General features: G+C 40.9%; 2 protein-coding genes and 1 pseudogene across 2 annotated transcripts; 1 reads left to right on the top strand and 2 right to left on the bottom strand.

Annotated features, from left to right (window-relative positions):
* Positions 1 to 706: 706 nt before the first annotated feature.
* LOC141839237 (WAT1-related protein At5g07050-like) lies at positions 707 to 2,501 on the bottom strand. The gene is made up of 7 exons (XM_074726940.1): positions 2,260 to 2,501; positions 2,109 to 2,171; positions 1,907 to 2,023; positions 1,566 to 1,815; positions 1,313 to 1,471; positions 1,082 to 1,233; positions 707 to 986 (listed from the first exon to the last, which is right to left on the bottom strand). Exons 1-7 carry the CDS (start codon positions 2,451 to 2,453, stop codon positions 854 to 856), a joined length of 1,068 nt encoding a protein of 355 aa, XP_074583041.1. The 5' UTR covers positions 2,454 to 2,501; the 3' UTR covers positions 707 to 853.
* A 1,273-nt stretch (positions 2,502 to 3,774) lies between these two features.
* Positions 3,775 to 6,433, bottom strand: LOC141839694 (G2/mitotic-specific cyclin S13-7-like). Its single transcript, XM_074727503.1, has 11 exons — positions 6,391 to 6,433; positions 5,853 to 5,964; positions 5,739 to 5,774; positions 5,578 to 5,641; positions 5,341 to 5,494; positions 5,162 to 5,241; positions 4,947 to 5,072; positions 4,618 to 4,866; positions 4,385 to 4,543; positions 4,137 to 4,315; positions 3,775 to 4,060 (listed from the first exon to the last, which is right to left on the bottom strand). Exons 1-11 carry the CDS (start codon positions 6,431 to 6,433, stop codon positions 3,904 to 3,906), a joined length of 1,359 nt encoding a protein of 452 aa, XP_074583604.1. The 3' UTR covers positions 3,775 to 3,903.
* A 5,663-nt stretch (positions 6,434 to 12,096) lies between these two features.
* On the top strand, positions 12,097 to 12,890 carry LOC141837958 (uncharacterized; annotated as a pseudogene).
* The last annotated feature ends 4,604 nt before the right edge of the window (positions 12,891 to 17,494 follow it).

The following is a 17,494-nucleotide window of genomic DNA, read 5'->3' as shown; positions in this document are numbered from 1 at the left end:
AAAATTAAATCAAATTATAATTTAATTTAATTTATCAAAAATACTATACATAAAATATTTATATATAAAAAACTCTTTACAAACTTGATCAATATTAATGTTGATTAAAATTACTTTTAAAAAGTTAAAATGGTCATATGAAAATTAAAATCACTTAAAATGATTATTACAATAGTAATTATTAATTGGCTACCACAACTATTCTAGCAGCCAATTAGAAGCTGCTAAAACTATGATACTATTATAGTAGTTAGTTAATGACTGTTATAATGATGATTATCTACAATAATATTGAAATAAAAGTATTTTTAATATAGATAATATAAGGGGTGTCCTTTTATTAATACTTTTTAACGATCCAAATAATTAGAGATGTCTTTGTAATTTTTGCTCTTATAATAATTGTGTATTAGTTCATTCATGCTCTCGAGACATAATTGAGTTAGTTATGATGGAGCAGACTTATTGAAGTAGACAAGGATCATGATGATTCGATGAAGTCGAGACAATGCCTTCCTCCGTCAGACATACAAGCAACTTAATTATGACTACATTAATCTGAAAAATTGGTAGGAAAAAAATGCAATCACACATAAAGACAACAACTCCCTCATCAATGTTAATTATCTCAGAGTTCAAGTTACATGAAGCCATGCTTTCCAAAAACAAAATAATAATAATAATAATAATAATAATAATAATAATAGAAAGGGTGCAATGCTTCTCTGTTCTTATTTTTTCCTTAGAAAATGCTACACCCACTCACAATTGCACTAACTATTGCAGTACTCTCAGACATATCTTCCTCTCTCTTATTGTCTTCCTCCTCAGTTTCAGAAATTGAAGCACAAAACTACAGGCCTGTCTGCTGTAAGGCGGCCAAGGGTAGAGACATCGCCTCCATCTCTCTCTTCTCCTTGTTCTCCTTGTACTTCCCCCACAGAACTGAGTAGAGCCCCAGAACAATCAAGGCCGCCCCAACAACACTGCATGCAGAATAATAATTATTTCGGTTAAGCTTAAACCTGCTGATGAAGGAAACGTTGAGCTTAGAAAGGGACGTCAATATGTAATATCTCACCCTCCAAGATAGATTTTCTCATTGAGGATGAAGGAGCCCAGGATGGCAACTACGATCATCATCAGAGGGCTGAATGCTGAAGCAAACACAGGCCCTCTCTTCTCTATCACCAGACCTTGAACATAATAAGCAAGACTGGAGGTGACGATCCCCTGCGTATAATTGTATGTTCTAATTAATCGGTGCCTCGATCGGACTTGAATGAATAAAGAAAGGGGGCTAGCTAATTACAGCGTAGGCAGCGGCAAGCAGGTTCATATCGAATCCTATGCTCCAAGCAGAGGGCCTGTGCTCCATCACGAGGGTGACGGCTATCGCTTGCAACGTCCCCACGAAGCATATCCATGTCGTGAGCGAGAGCTGGGCAGAGTACTGCTTCAGTGTCACTGCCTGCACGAGCGACGCAAGTGCCGGTTAACTAAGCGCTCGATCGATTCAACTAGTTAGATGGTGTCGTAAAGCAATGGTGTATGAGATTGAGTGCCTGAAGGACAAACAGAGACGCCCAAGCTAAGGTGGCAAGGATGAGGAAGATCGAGCCCAGAAACCAGTCCCTGCTGCTCGATTCGGCTGTCGCCTGGGAGTCTGATACACCAGAATTACCGTGCCCGCTCCAAACCATCTCCAGAATGGGTCCTTTGTAGAGTGTCATCACCATGGCTCCTGCTACTGTGACGAGAGTTCCGACCACCTTGGCCTGGTACATCACCTTCTTTAAGTTCACCTTCTCCATCCTTATCATCACGAGCAGTCAGTACTTCATAATCAACTACGTACGGTAATCAAACAAAGCGAAGATAATAAGAAGGATGGTTAATTAGCTACCTGCAAAGCACTGCGATCACAAAGGTCATGGCCGGCAAGATGTTGCTCATGGCGCATGAGAAGGTAGGAGAGGTGAGCTTCAGACCAAGGTAGTAAAGATTTTGGTCTATCACAGGCCTGTAAAAATTAAGGATTAGTTTGTTTAAAAATTCATTATCCATGCACGAAGAAACTTTGGAATTAGTAGTGATAACCGACTGACCCAAGCAGTCCCAGTACGAAAATCTGCAAAAACACCCACTTGGTCATCTCCGGCCTCACCTTCCTGTGTCAGAAACAGAGCATTGATTAACAACAAACACGCATCTAAACTAGAGAACAGCCATGGATTCTGATGGATCGTCGTCGGGTACCGCTCGAGAAGGAGAGCGAAAGGAGCGATCGAGAGCGTGGCGAAGGCGTGGCGGTAGACGACGAGGACGTAGTGACTCATGCCGTTGGTGAGGGAGACCTTGGTGATGATGTTCATGCCGGCGTAGCCAAACTGGAGGGAGATCATGGCCACGTAGGGCTTCGCCCTGCACAGGAGCTCGGTGCAGCCCGCCATGGCCAGAAGCTGAGATCGAGAGAAGAAGCAAGAACTATCGACTGGCTTCGCTTCACCCCGACGAACACTGCCCCTTGCGGAGCCGGTATTTATAGAGACCATCAAGTGGGGCCCGCTACGAGGCACGCGACGAAACGTCGAAGTGCGCGGGGCCCGGATTACGTGGACTGCGTAGTGGGGAAACGAATCGGGGCGCACAAGGCGGAGTTGGTGCGGGCTGATGCGCGGCGCGATATGTAGTGTTCGCCACAGTGGCCGCCAATGACACACCCACTTGCTGAAACGAGACCAAGTCAGCGCCGGCAGCTGACAAAACAGAAGTCGAGAAGAAGAAGAAGAAGTTCGTTGACTTTGTAGCAGTCAAGCAGAGTCAGAGCGACAATGGTGGATTGATTGTGGACGATGACAGTAGAAGTGAGAGTTAGAGAAAGAGGAGAAAACATGTTTGTTATGGGTGTGGTGAGACTTGGCATCATGACTCGACTCATCATGAATCAGTCCCTAGCTACCGATTCCAAGGCCAGCCCGAGTCTGCCCTCGATACCCCCTTCCCTCGAGTCCCGAATCCCGAGTCAAACTCGACTCAACTTTGGAGTGCAGAGTCTTCGCCTCTTGGTATCCGAGTCCCACTCTCGAGCTGAGTCTCTAACCGGATCCTCTCACAAGGTTGATTTCTTAGTCGGCTTGGCGGCATCGCCTTTATTCAGACTCGACTAGGGCTCGAGTCAAACGGCCCTGATTTACGGTGCCCTACTTCATTACACTCTCCATCATTTCTTTGACAACCCCATACCCCCTAATTATGATCGTCGCTCTGACACCCACATATGAAATGACGTTTCAATCGTATACCGGTGAGGGGATTGTCATTTTGATCATTCCATTATTTCTCACACCCACACGAGACATCTTCCTTAATTAAGATGGGATATATCATTTAATGAGGATGGGATATGACCTCTCCCTCAGGTATATATGACCATTCCTCTCTGTAATTAGGTACACCTGTTCTTCTACTTCTTCTTCTCCTTCTTATTTTGTGCACTTTCGCTGACTAGACATCAGAGTGGTCGTGCCAGGACACTCCTGGCTTTCCTCCTCACGATGGTTATGGTTGCAGGCTCTGAAGGTTCAGCGACCTTTCTCCACTTGACCTCACTTTACCCGGGTGCAGAGAAACTGATGACACATCCAAAAACAGATCTCAACAGAAAAATGTTCAAATATATTTCAGGTCAATATTGTTTGTCACACTACAATATTGCACAACACTAAACCAAGCCTGAGTAAAGAAGAGTTAAGAGAGTACGTGGGACGCCTATCCAAAAACATAACCGTCTTGCCCACATCACTACTCTTTCATGAAGAACATGAAACACAAACACTGATACTCACAGCCACAAATGTTTTTGAAAAAAAATGAAAAATAAAATAAAGTTAGTACTGTCACTCAGTTCCTTGATGCCTTCAACTCCTCCATCACTTTGGTTGCAGGGGGACACAACGCCACAGCTCCAAATTGTTCACGAGAATACTTCTTGTATGCTACCTTGAGCTTTCCCTCTCCTGCAGCCGCATGGGAATTCACTAATATTTGTGTACAGTCCCTGCACTCATCGGTTCTTTGTCAAGAAAGCATGATAGATATATATAATTCTGCATGAATTAAAAGTTCACACGTACAGCAATTCTTGTTCGGAGAACCCTGTGTGGCACTTGAGGGTTTCAGTCCAAAGAGGACTTTTCTTTAGAGTGCATCGAGCTGCATACACAGATGCAGCAGCCACCATTGATGGGCAGTTGGTAACCAGAGAGTATTGCATCAAAGCTAACTCAGCGAAGAAGAACACCAAGTGTTTCATCTGCATTTTTCATTACACCATTTGTAAGCAAGGATTCCACTATGCTAATTGTCAGCATGAGGATCTCACCTCAGTGTCGCATTCTGCTGCCTTCACAAATCTGACAAGAAAGACATATGGTGTCGGCACAGTCAAGTTCCATTGAAGCTTATCCAGAATTCGCTTCTCCATTCTAAGGATCTCTTCTCTGGTGTAGGCTCTATCTGATATGCAAATGAAATCATTGACCTGCAATCAACCAGTGCACATTTTAGTTTTGCAAAATCCTCAAGAAAGATTCATCCTTTTGCTAGTCGGCATACCTCTGGCGCCCAGATTTCTTCGTACTTGCTGGCAATGAGCATGGCAGAAACCCCAACAAGTTGCAGTTCTCTCCTCAGAGTCACCTCCGTGGAAAGATAAAGATCAATTATATACAATGTCAAGTAGAGAGTCTCAGGCATCAGCTCAAATTTATAGTGCACTTCTATTAGCCAATCAACAAGAACAGTTCTCATCTTTGCGTTGATCTCCACCTGGGAATCCATGTAGTCGCGAGGCCTGCATGAATGCTGTATATCGAGTATCAAGAAGGATTACTGAAGATGGGCAAGAGTCTAATAAATTTGTGGAGCACTGAACAATGGAGTACCTCAACGGATTTGTAATACTTGTAGATATCCTCTACATAATCCACAACAGCCAACTGATTCTCTTTGTCAGATGCATCGATATCAATAACCATTTCTTTGAGCTTGTCAGCGAGTTCACAAGCAACCTTTAGCATTTGAAGCCAAGAGAAAACAATCAAATGTAGATTGATAATGTGGAAGAAATAGTAGGGAGGGGTTAATGATTTTGGTTTACCTTGCTTCGAGCTGTCATCACAGATGTAAGAGAACTAACTTTCTTTCCGGAAGATCTGCGGCAGGTTCTACTTCTGCCAGCTTCATATTTCTTTTCCTCATTAAAGTCAGCGCTTATCACAATGATCTCAGATGTAAGAGAACTAACTTTCTTTCTGGAAGATCTGCGGCAGGTACTACATCTTCCAGCTTCATATTTCTTTTCCTCATTAGAGTCATCGCTTATCACAATGATCTCCCCCTTTTTTTCCTCCTTACTTTTGCCTGCGACCTTCTTAGTTGGTTTTGCACAAACTCTAGCATCTACTTGATCAGATTGAATAGTTACAGGTTTCTGCAATTGCAACTTCTGTGCGATTAGTAATGGGTAGAAATCTTGGTGAAAAGGAACAAACAGGAAAAGTTCTTATTCTATACCTTATTAGCAGCAGCTGCAGCAACAACATTTTGTGCGTTTGCAAGAAGCTGAGTGCCGAAACTTCTAAATGATATTCGATGCAAACGATTAGCACAGGAGGGGAAGGAAATGTATTGATGAAGATAGCAAAAAAAAAGTTAAAGTTTTTGGGTTTAATTACCTAGTAATGGGACGGTTGACCTGGGATTCTAGCTTCCTGATGATATGAGAAAATACACAAGAATTTTAATAAGATGAGGGCGGCGTAAGGAAGAGAAAGCACAGGCGATCCTACCCTTCGACAACTCTGACATTAACTAGATTGCCGATGTCTTCAAGGGCTCTGCGATTCTTAGCATCCGCTGCCACAGCGACAGCTTTTTGCTTGCCCACTGGTGGAATCCCACCTAAAACAATCGGATAACGTATCAATCTATCAATCCTGATTTGCGGGAAAATGCATGTGGGAATACCCAAAATCAAAGATAAACAACAAAAAACGGAGAAGCAGGAAAAATTTGTGAAAAGCGGAAAAGACTACATAGTTCTGACATGATCTTCCTATTGCAAATTTACATAAATACAAAACATAAAAAAGCAAATTTCTTTCCTAAATGTCAAAAATGAATCGATTCCACTGGTTGAACACAAAGCGTCGGCAACGAAATGAAATCCTCTACAATTTTGACCAACGACTAGGGTAAAAGAACCAAAAGAAGAGATCTTTACGCTACATTAGCATGATCAACAGAGTCCGCCTAAAAAGGAAGCATGATCAACTGAGGAAAAGGGTTTCTTTAAACCTAATCCCACATCTTTATGAACCCATTTACCTTTCTGCTGCTGCGAGACCAGTTCCTGACGCTTGGAAGCCATGAAGCCCCTCTCTTCAGCAATTCCTCCTTCCTCTTCCTCTTCCTCTCTTTGCCGAAAGAGACTCGCGAACACAGAGGAAAAGAACGACTGGAGCCGAGCCGCCTTGGACTCCCCTTCCGCTCTCAGATTAGCCGCCACGGTGGGGGACTCAGAGAGATGCCGGAGAAGGAGAAGAACCCAGATCTCAGCCCTCTTTCTCTCGCTTTCGCCACTCCGCTCCTCGTCTCTGCTTTCGAATCGACGCAACTGTCGCGCTGCTCCAACGAGTTAATTTTAAAAAGGGGAAGAAGCGGTGCTCCGCGGAGCGTACTTCAACGGTCGACTCGTCATCAACCGGATCTCTTTAATCCAACGGCTGAGGGCGTGCGGCGCCCAAAAAATTAGCCGTTGGGTGACCAACAGAGCGGGACTAGTGGATGGATTTCTTATTAAATCTCTAAAAAAAATTATCAATTCTGAGGGAATATTCCTTGACAGGGAATTATTCATATTTGCCCCTTAACTTTTACTAATTCTTAATTTAAGGTTCATCGAATGGAAAAATTGGTCACAGACAATGCAAACGATTAAGACATAGCAATTGACAAATTGGCAAGTTGCCATACAACTTGTTTGGACTGCACTAGTATGAATGTCGATATCATATTCAAATTAGTGTGAGTTTGCATCAGCCTCGAATCTTTATTATCGACACGAAACAAGCAAATAGTGGCACTTGTTCCACCCGAAATTGATGCTTTATCGTTACTCTTCAATAATAAAGGTGAAATTCGTCATCCCAATGGCTCCACACAGTAGGTCTCATGATCATCTGTGAAGAGGTAAATTGAGAAGCTGTAGTTAATCACGACAGAGGAGGGTATTACCTCGATTTTGTTAAAATTTGACCCTTATCCACTGTAATAACTTTGTTCCATCGTAACCAATTCAACTCTGCTTTATCGCTACTCAATCCTACCCCATGTTGGACAGGAGCCTAGGGCAACTCCAATATAATTTTTTTTTAATTCTTAAAGGCTCACGGTATTTCATTTTTTTTTACTAAACTATATCTCTCATCAATAACTATAACATCAATTTATTTTCTTAAGTATCCCATTTACAATTTGAAATAAAAAAATATTTTTTTGATTTGAATGCACATATTACATTTTGATACTGATTTTGAAAATTCAATATCATTTAGATACAGATTTAAAAGTTCAACACTACTATATTACATGATTCGAGAAATCAAAATATTATAGTGTTAATTTTAAAATTTCAATATCATTTTGATGATAATTTTTAAAATTACATGAGATGCGAAAAAGACGATGAACTAAGAGAGTTTAGATATAAAATCGAATGAAAGAGGAATAAAAGATGTCCAAGATTACATTTTTTGATGAACTTAGAGAAGAGATGCCCAAGATTACATGCATTCGAATCAATAAAACACTTTCTATTTCAAATTCAATTAACAGAGTTGACTTGCTGATGTGGAGACCATTGTTAGGACCTTACAAATTAGAGAGGAGATTGAATAGTTCAAATTGTTTCCTCTATCAAATTGAGCAATAGAAGTTTGAAACGAAAATACACCATAGTACACATACAAGTTAACACATTAATTTTATTTGATATTATTTTCTTGAAACAACTAATCCAAGGGTCTACTTCTATCTCTCTACTTCCACTAAATCATCTCATTCTCGATCAAATTTTGAATTTGGAGAAACCTTCTAACAATAAGATTATAATAAGCTTACAAAAGTAATAACAGAAAACTCAAAGAAGAAGATAACTTTTGTAATAATCTTGAGAGTCGCTTCTTTTGCTTTAAAAGATTTACATCAAGTTAAATAGTAAAACATGAACAAAAACTCCAAAATGTTTGGCTTTCACCTTTATATCAACTTAGCTTTTCCCCAAACTATTCAACAGATTTTCTTTACTAGTTGACTGATTTGGTCAACGGCTAAATAATGATTTATGAACCTTCTTAAATCTTGTCTGATTTTGTCAATTTTTTAAATATCAATCGAATCAATTTGTCCATCAGTTCGAATAACCAGTCAAATTGATTATCTCCTATTTGCTTCTAAATCAGAATTAGTTGACTGATAAACCTAATCAGTCGAATAGATTTTCTTCTATTTACTTTTGAAATAGTATCGTACGACTGACGACCTTAGCTTGATCAATCGAATCGATTCACTTCTGTTCAGTTCTGATCAAAATCAATCGACTAATATATATAATTAGTCAACTAATATTGAGTAAAATTATGGATAGCTGAATGAGCTTCATTTTACATCAAAAATTGTCTCATTCTAATATTCGAGTCAAAAGTTATGACCTTCAAAAATTTACTTTATTGAAATTTCTAGTTGCTTAGTATCTGGTCAAGATTTCTTCGTTACTTAGCATCTGATCAATCTTGATCTACTGGGATTTCATTGTTGTCTGACATCTAATCAACCTTGACCTGTCGGAACTTTCTCGTTGTCTGATATCCGGTCAACGTTGACCTACCAGGACTTCCTTGACTCGTGTTAACTCTATATTAGACTTTCAACCATCAAGTATTTGATCAACCGTGATCCACTTGGATTTTTTTCTTATAAATTACCTATTGGACATTCGATCACCAAGTGTCCGGTTAATCGTGTTCCACTTGGACTCCGTCTCGTGCCAACTTCATGTTGGATTTCCAATCGCCAAATATCCGATCGACGGTAATCCATTTAGACTTTTCATATCTTGTTAAGTATCTGATCAACCTTAATCTACTTAACTTTTCATTCAACTAGCTTAACATATTGATTGACTATCAAGTATTTGATCAACCATAACTTACTTGACGTCTCGATTAATTAACATATTGATTAAATATCAAAATTTCAATTTGAATCAACTCAAACTTGATCAACTTGATTAATTTTGATGATCGATTGTACTAACAACCCTAACCTAGCTTGGAAAGAGAGAGAATAAGGTCAGAGTATACCATTATAAATTGAGTATACAACTCAAGTCGTTTTATATAGAAATTCCAATGTTTAATGGCATGTGAAACCTTTTGCTTCTTCAATCAGAGAATTTTCCAAGAAAGCCATCCACCATCAACGTGAACCAGATTTACATTACATGATCATCTTAGAAAATTTAAGAATTGCTTTGTTTTTATGGCTGTAAAGCTTCTTCAGGACCATTGTTGGCTATCATGGAAGGGAGACACACAGATGATCCACTGTACCCAGAGTCAATTACATGATGCGAGTCACAAGAAGGCATCCCTTTATGTTTCCAACATTATTATATATGATTTGGGTTTATTACTGCTTGAGTTCGACCAATTAGGAAGAGAGTCCTAGACAAAGTCGTGGTTTTTCGAAGCCAATCATCTTCAGATTTGGATCGAACAATGACTCGGTTGATCCTTCCAATTAATCACAAGTTCTTGTTAGGAATAGCATTACAATTCTAACTCTTCCAACTCTTCAGTATAAGATGGAATTCGCCACTTCAATAGTTTCACACGATCGACCTTACGATCATATGTGAGAAGGTAAATCGAGAACTCCTCTGGCTCTTAGCATTTTTAATTATTACAAAATTGGTCCAAGCTATTTCAATGTGTTCCACCACTCAAAGGTGGGGTCCAAACGCTTCCTAGGTCAGTATAGGTCCCCAGAAGTGAAGTCCAATTAAAAGACATGTAGGTCATAGGTAGCGTTATAGAGGGACAAGAGTAATTAATTTGTTTGAAAATAAAAAAGAGGATTAATCGGAATATTTCGTGATGTAAACCAGAACAACGGAACGGTAGACGACGAGCGCTGAAGAAGGAAGAGGAAGAGGAGGAGGAGAGCGTGGCTTCTTATAGAAGAAGGAGGAGTAGAGGAACTGCTACTTCGAATGCTGCTTTGGAGGCGACGCCGACGAGGGATGCTCTCCTTCTCCTCCTCCTTTCTGCTGCAGAAGAAGGCCTAGTAATCACCACACCATTTTTGATCCAGTGCTCCTTTTGAATGGAAGGTTAGAGATTGGTTTTCCGTTGGTATTTCTATCTCGGGAAATTGTAGGTTTTTGTTAGATTTAGTCGCCCGAGGTTTCTGCCTAGAAATTTGCAGATTGCGCGACTGAATTGGGGTTTGAAATGACTACTGTGAGCATTTTTCACTGGGATCACAGTTAGGGGTTTTCCCCTTCACCTTTTTCTGGGACATCAAAGTAACTTCGTATAGCTTTTTGAACAGATTAGGATTTTGTAATATTGTAATGTGATAGGTAAGATTACAAAATATTGTATCAAAAAAACTGTAATTACACAACTCATGCATATATTTTAGGCATGGCCATAGCAATTGTTATGTTAATAAGCCATGTCAAACTAAAGATAACTATTTAATCCAACACTCCTCATGTTGAAGCATAAATGTGTTAAGGCCCATATACAAAGGCCCATATCATATTAGGGTTACTGTTATCTATATAGAGTTGTCTCCCGTTATTGGAGAGAATATACTTCCATATACTTATTTTCGGTCACATGGTATCAGAGCCAAGGCATTAGATTTTTCCGGCTTACCCTACCGTCGGCGTTTTTTTTCTCTCCCAAATCGCGCCGCGCATCTTTCTCTCCATCGCATCGCGGTTACGCCGCCCTATTCATCCTCTCCATCGCGAGCTTCGTCGAGCGCCGTCCGCTGCTGCTGCTCCGGCGTGGAGGAGAGAAATCCCCGACTTCCTTGTCTAACCGATCCAAATCCGTGGACCGGAATCGATCCACTGAGATCTCCACGAGAAGCAGAAACCCGATCGCGATCTTCACTCCATCCAAGAGCCCTTTGATCGCTCCTTCCTCTTTCCTTCCGTCTCTGCAAGCCGCAGCTCCAGTCGGGTGTCGGTGACGAACAGGGCAGGCGGCGGCAGTTGCGCCTGCGCCTTCCCCCTTTGCGTGCGAGGGCTTCCTTGCGCGGATATACTTCTCTTCCTCTCGTCTGGATCCGATCAGCCTCTGTGTCGATCCAGCGGCAACTCGCGGCCCTTTCCCTTCCCGATTTGGAAGACAGCGGCTGCAAGGAAGGCTCACTTCTCCCATCAGGAAGCCCACACCAGAACGACGGGCGCCGATCGCTCCCTCTTCTACTCCCACGAGGAACAATTTTAAGTTAGAAAGCTCCAGACCTTCAGAAAATCACCATCGCTGGCCTGCTGCAAGGACTCAACAGTGCATATCATTGACAAGGAGCTTGAAAAACTTCTGCCAGGTTCTTCCTATTATTTTGGTAATAATCACGAGCATTTCTCAACATGTCTTCAATAAATGTAAATGCAATTATTATTAATATCACCTTAAATGGTCAGAATTATCCAGATTGGGCTTTCTGTGTAGAGACTGCATTAAGGGGTTATGGTTTACTTTTTCATTTAAATGAATCTCCACCTGTGCTTAAGAATGATGGTAGTAATGCTGCTGCAATAACAGAATGACATATTAATGATGGAAAAGTGATGGCTGTCATGGTCAATAGTACTAAACAATCCATGATTATGAGTCTTTCTAAGTTCAAAACAGCTAAGGACATATGGAACAACTTGAAGAAGCGCTATGTTCAGGATAATGGTGCTCTTTTACATAATCTTATGCAGCAAACTCATGAAATTATGCAGAATGATATGTCCATTGATGAGTACTACTCTGCTTTTGATCGTTTGATGGGATCACTGATTTCCATGATACCAGAATGTACAACTGTTCCTTGCCCAACACACAAGTTTATTGAAAAGTTTTTCACTTACAGATTTGTTATGGGAGTTCGGGCTGAATATGATTCTATTCGTACACGATTACTTCACAATTCTTCTGATCTCACTATGGCACATGCATTGTCTGATTTACTTGCAGAAGAAACACGTTTCAAGTCTATGTCTTCTTCTGCATTTGTCTCTCATAGTGTGTTGGCAGCTTCTCAAAGGGTCAGTGTACCAAAAAGCTTCTCTTCAGAGCCCTGCAAGCATTGTGGCAAGACTGGTCATCTTCCAGAGAATTGTTTTTCTATTCATCCAGAGAAGTTGGTTGACTATCGTGCACGTCGTGCTGCCCGTGGTACTGCCCGTGGTGCTCGTGGTCGTGGTACTGGTTCCACTCCTGCAGGTTCAGTGTCTATTGCTGCTGCTTCACCTGTTCCTGCTCCTTCGTCGTCTTGGGTACTTGATTCAGGGGCTTCTTTTCATGTGACATCTGATCAGTCTCAGTTGGTTGCTTGCAAGCCGGTCACTGATGGAGCTTCTATTCGGACAGCTGATGGTACATCTTGTCATATCACTCACCAGGGTTCACTTTGCAATCCTTATTTTTCTGTACCAAATGTTTCTTTAGTACCTCAGTTATCCATGAATCTTCTTTCGGTTGGTCAAGTTACCGATCAAAATTGTTTTGTTGGATTTGATGACTCATCTTGTTTTATTCAGGACCGTCGAAGCGGGAAAGTGATTGGGACTGGCCATCGCCGTAAAGGTGTTCCTAGCCTTTACATCTTGGATACCTTGCGTCTTCCTTCTTTCATTGAAACTTCTACTCGTGTGTCATCCGCTACATCGGGTTCTATTTGTTCTTCCTTCGCCCAGTGGCATCATCGTCTTGGTCATCTTTGTGGGTCTCGACTGTCCACATTAATAAATAAAGGTTGTTTAGGTCATACAACTATTGAGTCTAATTTTCATTGTAAGGGTTGTAAACTTGGAAAACAAATACAACTACCATATTCATCTAGTATTTCTCATTCTGCTAGACATCTTATTCATTCTGATGTATGGGGTCCTGCACCTTTTCCTACAAAGGGTGGTCACAAATATTATGTCATTTTTATTAATGATCATTCTCGATATACATGGGTTTATTTTATGAAACATCACTCCCAGTTGTGTTCTATTTATCAGTCTTTTGTCCGCATGGTTCACACACAATTTTCTACTCCTATTAGAGTTTTTCGCTTTGACTCTGGGGGAGAGTATTTGTCTGATGTTTTTCGTCAATTTTTGTCATCTGAAGGCACTCTTGCTCAGCTCTCTTGTCCTGGCGCTCATGCTCAGAATGGTGTTGCTGAACGCAAACATCGTCATATTATAGAGACTGCTCGCACACTTTTGATTTCATCTTTTGTACCTTCTCATTTTTGGGGAGAAGCTGTTTCTACTGCTGTCTATCTCATAAATAGATAACCCTCATCCAAACTGTCTGGAAAATGTCCTGGTGAAGTTCTTTTTAGTACTTCTCCCAGTTATGATCATCTCCGAGTTTTTGGATGTACTTGTTATGTTTTGCTTGCACCTCGTGAGCGAACTAAGTTGACTGCACAATCTGTTGAATGTGTTTTTCTAGGATATAGTTCTGAACATAAAAGTTATCGGTGTTATGATCCTTTTTCTCGTCGCATACGTATCTCTCGCGATGTGACCTTTGTTGAGGATCGTCTTTTCTTTTATAACCCCTCTACCCGGCCCTCATATTCTCCCACAGAATCAACATCGTTCCTGTGTCTACCTCCTATCTCATCCTCTGATGATGTCACTACACCTTCTCATCATATTACCCCTATTCCTGCTCCTTCTATTTCCATCTCTCCACCTTCACAGGGGACTACATCTCCTCCTGTACCACCTCCATTTCATCCTAAACCACCTATCACACGTGTATTCCATCGTCGTCCCACAAATCTCCCAGTGTCTCTATCTGGTTCTACCACCACGGCCAGTCCTGATGTACCTGCTGTTGATGTTTCTAATGATATTGATGAGTCTCATACTGTTCCTGATGAGTTACAGGTTGGTCCAAGATATAATTTAAGAGATCGTACTACTATTGGTCCCGCTGCCAAGTATGGTTTTACATGTGTGAGTGTCGAGCCATCCACTTACCAAGAAGCTTCTAATATTCCGGAATGGCAACTTGCTATGTCTGAGGAGCTTGCTGCTCTTGATCGTACAGGCACTTGGGATATTGTTCCACTACCATCACATGCAGTGCCAATTACTTCTAAATGGGTATTCAAAATTAAGACCAAGTTTGATGGTTCTATCGAGAGATACAAAGCTCGTCTTGTTGCTAGAGGTTTTCAGCAAACTCAAGGTCGAGATTATGATGAGACATTTGCACCAGTTGCTCATATGACTACTGTTCGTACTCTTATTGCCGTGGCTGCTACTTCTTCTTGGATCATCTCTCAAATGGATGTTAAGAATGCTTTTCTTCATGGAGATTTGCATGAAGAAGTTTATATGCAACCACCCCCAGGTGTTGATGCTCCTCCTGGTCATGTTTGTCGCCTTCGTCGTGCTCTATATGGTCTTAAACAGGCTCCTCGTGCTTGGTTTGAGCGCTTTGTATCTGTGATACAAGCTGCTGGGTTTTTACCTAGTGATCATGACCCTGCTCTATTTATTCATCTCTCTCCACGTTGACGCACTTTGCTTCTTCTATATGTTGATGATATGTTGATTACGAAAGACGATGTGGAACACATTTCTTGTGTGAAGAAGCGACTTAGTGAACAATTTCAAATGTCTGATTTGGGTCCACTCAGTTATTTCTTAGGGATTGAGGTATTACATTCGGCAGATGACTACTATCTTTCTCAGTCCAAATACATACAAGACCTTATTCATAGTTCTGACATTACAGATAGTCGAACAGCTGCGACACCTATGGATCTTCATTTACAACTTCGTTCTTCTGATGGTACACCTCTTGAGGATCCGTCTCGATATCGGCGTATTGTAGGCATCCTTGTCTATCTCACTGTTACCAGACCTGATATTGCTCATGCAGTTCATATTCTGAGTCAGTTTGTGAGTGCCCCTACTTCCATTCATTTTGAACATTTGCTTCGTGTACTACGGTACTTAAGGGGGACATCTTCTCAGTGTTTGTTCTATGCTTGTGATAGTCCACTTCAGCTTCATGCTTACTCAGACTCCACATGGGCAAGTGATCCAACAGATCGTCGTTCTGTCACAGGTTATTGTATTTTTCTTGGTTCTTCTCCTCTTGCATGGAAGTCTAAGAAGCAGGTGGCTGTATCTCGTTCTAGTACAGAAGCAGAACTTCGAGCACTTGCCACTACCACTTCAGAGATTGTATGGCTTCGATGGTTATTAGCAGATTTTGGTGTTTCTTGTGATGCTCCTACACCTCTTCTGTGTGACAATACTGGAGCCATACAGATTGCCAATGATCCCGTGAAGCATGAACTTACAAAGCATATTGGTATTGATGCTTTCTTTACTCGGTCTCATTGTCATCAGAAAACAATTGCTCTTCAGTATGTGCCCTCAGAACTACAAGTGACAGATTTTTTCACTAAAGCACAAACTCGAGAGCAACATCGGCTTCATTTACTCAAACTCAATGTTTCAGAACCTCCACTTCCACCTTGAGTTTGAAGGGGGTGTTAAGGCCCATATACAAAGGCCCATATCATATTAGGGTTACTGTTATCTATATATAGTTGTCTCCCGTTATTGGAGAGAATATACTTCCATATACTTATTTTCGGTCACAAAATGTATCTCAGTCTATCTTGCACAATTTGTCATGTGAAATTATAAACCGGGTTCTTCTAAGATACCTGATAAAAAATGAAATGAAGACTTTTTGTGGCCAAAATTGCAAAAACTATTTGAAAAGAGAAATAAAATTTTAGCAGACGAAGCCATGAAAGGTAGATGCTGTTAGTAAGCTTGAGCACAAAGGATAAGGATCTGATTGCAAGCGCAAGAGAGAATCTTAGTTGTGATTGCTTTGGTGTCAATCATGACTGATGAATGTGAGCATTGTTTGCAACTCGCAGGGGACTAGTGCATCTGATCTTTGCTTGCTAGCCCCAGTGCTGATCACAGCTCGTGAGTGCAAGTGGCAATTATGACTAACGAGTGTTGTTATGACTTGCAATTGCTGTTCGTTGGTTGCTGTATAATTTTAACTGGAGTTGGAGCTGAAGAAAGATCTGGACGTGATAAGGGATAGGGAAGAAGTTGGAGAGTGATGATAGGGAAGAGAAGTGGGGATTGCTTGGGTTGCCCACTTATCTTTTAATAATCCTTTTCTATACTTGCTGATTTTTTATTGAGTACCAACCTATCTTCTGATGCAGCAAGATCTCAGGAATCGGTACATAAGAAATTGTTCTATCTATTAGTGATTTCTTTTTCTTGATTTGTATTGATTATGCATTTCTAACAGTTTTATCATTGCCAGATTGGCCTCCGAATCCAGATCATAATTCAGTTGGATCTGAGCCTAAAAGATCAAGAGTTGGACCACATGGTTCATCTTCCAGATGTAAAGATTTTCTTCGGAAGTTTGTGGATAGTGAAATTTTGACAGCAAAACCTTGAAGATTGGCTTTCAGGAATACCTGAGGAATCAGAATTCGGGAAGCCTACTTTTGATGTTCCTTTCAAACTTGCAGAACTACAGAATTTTGATTATGCACTTGAAGGTGTTTCATTTCAGCAGTTGATACGAATGCCTAGTGCTCTATGTGCATCAACATCTGATGCAGTGGAAGTAACAGCTCATCTTGCCATTGAAGATTTCTTACATGCTAGTGTAAAGGGTCTGTGGGAAACTCTTTGGGGTCATAATGAACCTGTGCCTTTCTCAGTGGCCTGTATACACAGCACAAGCTCAAAATTTTATCCTGCAGAAAAAGCTATCGCTAAAGGGAAGCTTGAAGGTGTTTGTGCAACTGCAATTTTGTTGAAAAGTAGTAGGAACTACCATGGGAAATGGGATCAAATTATCCAGTTAACATTGTTGAGGCCTGACGTTGGTATGTCACTGCAGAATGATCAGCAGCCTTCTTCATCTATTCTTGGTGAAGCACTTTTCTTTGCTCTTCGTGTGCTGTTAGCTAGAAGCCTTAGCAAATCAACTACTGCATTCCGTAATGCAAACTGTGTATATGTGCTTCTTGTTGATTCACAGTATGGTGGGGTAGTAAAAGTTGAAGGTGATATTGATAAAGCTAGATTTTGACTGTACTGATGTCTATAAATGTGCTGTCAAAT

This window comes from Curcuma longa, chromosome 11 (genome assembly GCF_044706935.1).
Source record: "Curcuma longa cultivar G26 ecotype Majalengka, Jawa Barat chromosome 11, ITB_CL_G26_1.1, whole genome shotgun sequence".
Lineage (NCBI taxonomy): Eukaryota > Viridiplantae > Streptophyta > Magnoliopsida > Zingiberales > Zingiberaceae > Curcuma > Curcuma longa.
This window is presented reverse-complemented; position numbering and strand designations above follow the sequence as displayed.

What these genes read in the sequence shown, in the direction of transcription:
- LOC141839237 (XM_074726940.1), bottom strand. Translation starts at nt 2,453, where the DNA reads ATGGCGGGCTGCACCGAGCTCCTGTGCAGGGCGAAGCCCTACGTGGCC. An exon ending in GTGATCGCAGTGCTTTGCAG is followed by an intron (nt 1,816 to 1,906) that starts GTAGCTAATTAA and finishes CGTGATGATAAG; the next exon opens with GATGGAGAAGGTGAACTTAA. An exon ending in CGTCTCTGTTTGTCCTTCAG is followed by an intron (nt 1,472 to 1,565) that starts GCACTCAATCTC and finishes TCGCTCGTGCAG; the next exon opens with GCAGTGACACTGAAGCAGTA.
- LOC141839694 (XM_074727503.1), bottom strand. Translation starts at nt 6,433, where the DNA reads ATGGCTTCCAAGCGTCAGGAACTGGTCTCGCAGCAGCAGAAAG. An exon ending in AGTATTACAAATCCGTTGAG is followed by an intron (nt 4,867 to 4,946) that starts GTACTCCATTGT and finishes CTCGATATACAG; the next exon opens with CATTCATGCAGGCCTCGCGA. An exon ending in CAGCAGAATGCGACACTGAG is followed by an intron (nt 4,316 to 4,384) that starts GTGAGATCCTCA and finishes TGAAAAATGCAG; the next exon opens with ATGAAACACTTGGTGTTCTT.